Source organism: Hermetia illucens, chromosome 6, assembly GCF_905115235.1.
Source record: "Hermetia illucens chromosome 6, iHerIll2.2.curated.20191125, whole genome shotgun sequence".
Taxonomy (NCBI): Eukaryota; Metazoa; Arthropoda; class Insecta; order Diptera; family Stratiomyidae; genus Hermetia; species Hermetia illucens.
The window spans coordinates 44,084,166-44,089,287 of NC_051854.1; the positions used below are offsets into that span (position 1 = coordinate 44,084,166).

The following is a 5,122-nucleotide window of genomic DNA, read 5'->3' on the forward strand; positions in this document are numbered from 1 at the left end:
TTTTGCGGACGATTGCCTCTCCCCTTAAAGTGAATCCAAAGAGGGCCGGCGAAGTCGATACCAGTATTCGTGAATGGTCTGGCTGGTTGTACTCGATGGGCGGGCAGGTTTCCCATGAGCTGCGTCATGAGTTTTGGTTTCGCCCTTGCGCATTTCATACAGCTCTACACGATAGATCTGATGGCTGCTTTGCCCTTGATAGGTCAAAATCGTTGTCTCGCTATTGCCAATAAGGCTTGTGGTCCGGCGTGAAGATGCTTATGATGCAGATCATTTAAAATCAATCGAGTTACGTAATGGCCGTAAGGAAGAACGATCGGGTGTTTGGTATCATAAGTTAAATTTGAAGCTTCAAGCCGACCGCCGACTCTCAAAAGTCCGAATTCGTCTAAGAATGGATGCAGACTGCTCAATGGATCGCTGTTGTTTAATTGCTTGTTACATGTTAGTTGCTGCATAGATTCTCGATACGCATCCAATTGAGCTTCCTTTACTATTACTCGCAAGGTTTCCTCCATTTCGCTTGCAGTTAAGAGCGATTTTTCTCGTTCCTTGTGGTTCGTTGTTCGTGCATTCCTAACGAACCGTAGCACATGTGCCATTATGCGTTGCAGTCGTTGAAAAGAGTTTTGATGGTCGATTTGATTGATAAGGGAAATTGAGTCCTTCACCATGGCCAATACCATTTTTGAAGGTTTTTTCTCCAAGGTGGTATCTACACTATGAAACCTTTCCGGCCAGCACTCTTCAGTCCCATGAAGAAATATAGGCCCATAGAACCAGAGGGCATAATTCTGCAGTTTTCCTGGAGCGACACCTCGCGATACCAAATCTGCTGGATTCTCCTTTGAATGTATGTGCCTCCATTGCTTGGGTGAGGATTTTTGTTGTATAGCAGCGACTCGATTGGCCACGAACGTATAAAATGACGATGCTTCTGCATTGATCCAATTTAGGACAATTTCGGAGTCGGTCCAGTAAAAGCAATTATAGTCTGGAATTTCTATGTCCCGTTTAAGCCGATGAGCGAGTTCAGCTGCTAGCCTTGCTGCACACAATTCCAATCTTGGTAGGGTCACTCGTTTTAATGGTGCCACCTTCGACTTTGCACATAAAAGACGAACTGTGCGAACCCCATCTGACTGAATAGCTCGTAAATATACCGCTGCACCATACGCCTTTTCCGAAGCGTCCGAAAAGACATGTAACTGTATTTTTTCAGGTACCTTCCCTCCAAATATGTGACGAGGTACCTTAATTTGATTCAGCCCCTGCAAGTCATTATAATATCTTGACCATTCCGCCTGTAGTTCTAAAGGAATTTCTTCATCCCAACCTATTTTGAGACTCCACAGCCTTTGAAGGAAGATTTTAGCAGTAACTGTAACTGGTGCCATCAATCCTAGCGGATCGAACAGATGAGCGATATCGGATAGCGCTGATCTCTTTGTTACTTTCTTAGATTCCGTGTATGGGCATCTAATTCGAAATTCATCTGTCTTAGGAGTCCAAACTAATCCTAGTGTCTTCACGTTTTCCTCCCTTTCTTGGGTTATGTCCAGTCGGAGTGCCTGATCTTCAACAGGAATGTTGTTTAAAAGATTCTTGTTGTTTGCACACCACTTTCGAAGCTTAAAGCCGGCCGATTGCAAGATTGTGCGAAGTTGATGTTGCGTCTCAATAGCTTCTGTCAAGGTGTTTGCACCTGACATCACATCGTCCATATAAAAATCCCGTCTTAATGCAGTCGAACCGAATGGGTATTTGTGCGTTGTCTATGATGACAATTCTTGTAGGCATTTGGTGGCTAGATATGGTGCAGAGGAAGTACCATATGTGACCGTGTTCAGCTGATAACATCTTATAGGTTCATTAGGCTCATTTCGCCATAGAATTAGTTGAAATCTCTTGTCTTCCTCCGACACCTGGACTTGTCGATACATCTTTTCGATGTCAGCAGTAAAAACAAAGCAAGGCAGCCGAAATCGTACGAGAATGGTAAATAATTCGGATTGGATGGTAGGGCCTGTAGCAAGTACATCGTTCAAACTGTATCCAGAAGAGGTTTCCGAAGAGGCGTCAAAAACTACTCTAAGTTTAGTGGTGGTGCTCTCTGGCTTCAGAACGCTATGATGGGGAAGAAAGTAATGAAGACTCGGAATACTTCCTTCATCTATTTCCGTCATATGCCCCAGTTGCTTGTATTCGTCCATAAATTCATTGTACTGTTTGCGTAGTTCTGGGTTTCGTGCAAATCTCCATTCTAATTTGAAAAGTCGCCTCTCCGCATTGCCCCTAGATTTGCCGAGTTTTGCTGGATCCACCTTGAAAGGCAGTTTCACAATGAAACGTCCATTGTTCGTTCGTTTCATGGTTTGAGCAGAATGATTTTCACACTTTATTTCTTGTCTTGTCATCGCAAGGTTCTCTGTAGATTCTGGTTCCTCCAATTTCCAAAAACGCTCGATCTGCTCGCTAAGCTTGGAATCATCGGTGTTGAGGATGCCACATGTAACGTCTTTCTGATAGGATGTTGCAACCCTTCCAGCAATTATCCAGCCAAAGACCGTGTTTTGCAGCAGTGGCAGGTTCCTTGATAGCCGCATCTGCCCTGTAGCTAATAGTTCGTAGTAGATGTCAGCTCCGAGAAGTAGATCAATACGCCCTTCCCGGTCAAAATGAGGATCGGCAAGCTGAATGTTGCCAGGTATGGCCCAATTCCTTGAATTCAGACCTTGCGATGGTTGAGAGGATGTTATATGTGGTAAAACTATAGCGTCTATCTTCCGTGCAAACGTAGTGATTCTTGATTGCAATGACAACGTTACCTTCTGTTGCGATTGTTGCGACGCTCCGCCCAGACCACGAATGTGTATATGGTAACTAGTTGGTTGTAGTCCCAGCTTTCTCACAGCCGTTTCTGTAATTATGCTTATTTGGGAGCCACTATCCAGCAGAGCTCTCATTTCTATCGACTTGCCCTTTTGGTTTGTCACCTTGATGAGTGCAGTAGCTAATAGAACAAAAGGTCCCTCTGATGCTGATATTTCCGTTGATAATGCAATAGAATGGTTGACATTTGTAGAACCCTTGTCCTTTATAATACTTGATACTTGACCTTGCTTGGTGGCGTTGGCTGTTGTTTGAATTGCGGTGATAGAGGGCGTTGTTTTGTCTTGATTGTTGGCGTCCATATGTAGTAGAGTGTTGTGCTTCTTTCCACATTTAAGACAACTTCCTGCGCTGCATTGTGCACTTCGATGTCCTTCCCGTAGGCAGTTCAAACATAGCCTCAGCTGCTTGATTTTGGCTACTCGATCCCAGATGGACAATTGTTTAAAGGCTTCACATGTGTAGATTCGATGGCTTCCCTTGCAGTTTTTGCACTGTAAAGATTGACTGTCCTTGGTGGATATTAAAGCCGAGGTTCGGTTTGTAGGTTTGTTTTGAGTCGTACTCCTCTTGTCGCTACACAAGGCCTCTAAAGACTGAAAGCGTCTTTCCAAAAACGCGAGAAATGCATCAACCGGCTGCAGTTCTCGTGGTGAAGTCAAAGTTTGTTCGTATAGGGCGTGCGTAACCTTGTCTTACTTCTTCAGTAAAATATGTAATAAAATGGGATCCCAACTAGCTATATTGATATTAAAGTTCTTGAGTCCTGCTAGACATTCCTTCGTAATGTCATGAAGTTTTTTCAAAGCACTGGGGGAATCCGAAGTAATCATCGGCTGTTGTGTGAGCCTATCCAATAGCGTGGCTACCATCAATCGTTGATTGCTGTAGCGGTTTGTTAGCGTTGTCCATGCAATGTCATAATTTTCGTCAGTGATGGGCAGATGACGTATAAGTCGCTCTGCTTCACCCTTTAGATTGCTCTTCAAATACCACATTTTCTGAGCATTTCCCAATTGCTGCTCGTGAATCATCTGGCGGAATAAGTCGTGGAAGGATTGCCATTGTGCATAATCGCCGTCAAAGGCAGGAATTGTCACGTTTGGCAAGTTGATGCTTGGAAAGGCCCTTGTAGCGGGAGCTACGCTAGGATCCAGCTTTGAACGGCATTCAGCGAGAAATGTTAAGGTGTCTTGAATTCGCTCTTCGAGGTTGAGAAAATTATCCTGGTTGTACCCTAACTCATTTGGATCGCTGGAATATTGCCATATATTCTGATGGCCAGTACTTTGATAAAGTAGCTGTCTTCAATTCGTAGTATGATTTGGGTTGTGCCTGTTCAACTGTGTCGATGCCGCTAATAATGTTTTCCACAGCCCGTATCCTTGATTGCTGTTGCCTTATTAGTACCACGACATCGCTGGGAAGCTCGTTCTGAGCATTGTTTGCTGCCGTGGCGGCCTTTGTATCTAAAGCACCCGTGGCTGATTTACCCAAATCGATATTCAACTTGGACGTGCCTTCCAAACCCTGAAGGCGTTCCGCAATGTCCTCCTTGTACTTGGTGTACTCGCGCTGCATTGAAGAGAAATATTGTTTCTCGAAATATGGATGAGCTGGAAGATAATGCGCTAACTCTTCAAGCTCTTCATTTCTCTCCGAAAAGGCTGTCCAGAGATTTTTCAATTGTTCCAATCTCGTCGTGAGATATTCCCTTGTCTTACGAGCTACCGAATCTTTCCGGTAGTTACTCAAAAGACGCTGAATCTCCTGGCCCGTCACATCTTGTTGTTGAGTGAGATTATTAATTTTCTCAAGTATCGCCTCCATGATTGGCTAAGATAATTCCACAAAGTTATTAACTCGCCTCGTGTCCTTTTAATGTTGTGATCGGCCGATCACGTCGGGGTCACCAAAAAATGTCTCAATCCTGATAGGTCCACTCGGTGATACACCGGCTGAGTCTCTCTTCTTGATCAAGTGAAACACCTGCTCAAGTCAAAACCAAGTAAAGTTCGTTTTCAAGTCTGTCAGTATGTTCATTGGGTGAGAAACCGAATGAGTCTGTCCTTCTTAATTGGGTGGAACACCGAATCAAGTTTAGTCCAGTAGAATATATTTCCAAATCTTCGAAGTCTCCAGCAGCCTCACTGGAGAAGAATAAAAGGCTTAGTTCTTCGGGACTTGAAAATACACTAAATTCTTTATTAATTGTTCTCGCTTAAATAGG

General features: G+C 43.9%; 1 protein-coding gene across 1 annotated transcript; it reads right to left on the reverse strand.

Moving 5' to 3' along the window:
• Window positions 1–203: 203 nt before the first annotated feature.
• On the reverse strand, window positions 204–4,722 carry LOC119659121. Its single transcript, XM_038067046.1, has 4 exons — window positions 4,181–4,722; window positions 3,592–4,146; window positions 2,091–3,498; window positions 204–1,775 (listed from the first exon to the last, which is right to left on the reverse strand). The coding sequence occupies exons 1-4, from the start codon at window positions 4,720–4,722 to the stop codon at window positions 204–206; spliced, it is 4,077 nt and encodes a 1,358-aa protein (XP_037922974.1).
• Window positions 4,723–5,122: the final 400 nt, after the last annotated feature.

Bases quoted from the DNA above. Each gene is read 5' to 3' on its own strand.
- LOC119659121 (XM_038067046.1), bottom strand. From the start codon at position 4,722: ATGGAGGCGATACTTGAGAAAATTAATAATCTCACTCAACAACAAGAT. The intron at 3,499-3,591 runs GTAAGACAAGGT...GTTTTTGGAAAG, and splicing joins TTACATATTTTACTGAAGAA to ACGCTTTCAGTCTTTAGAGG. The intron at 1,776-2,090 runs GTAGTTTTTGAC...TTGTCATCATAG, and splicing joins GCACCACCACTAAACTTAGA to ACAACGCACAAATACCCATT.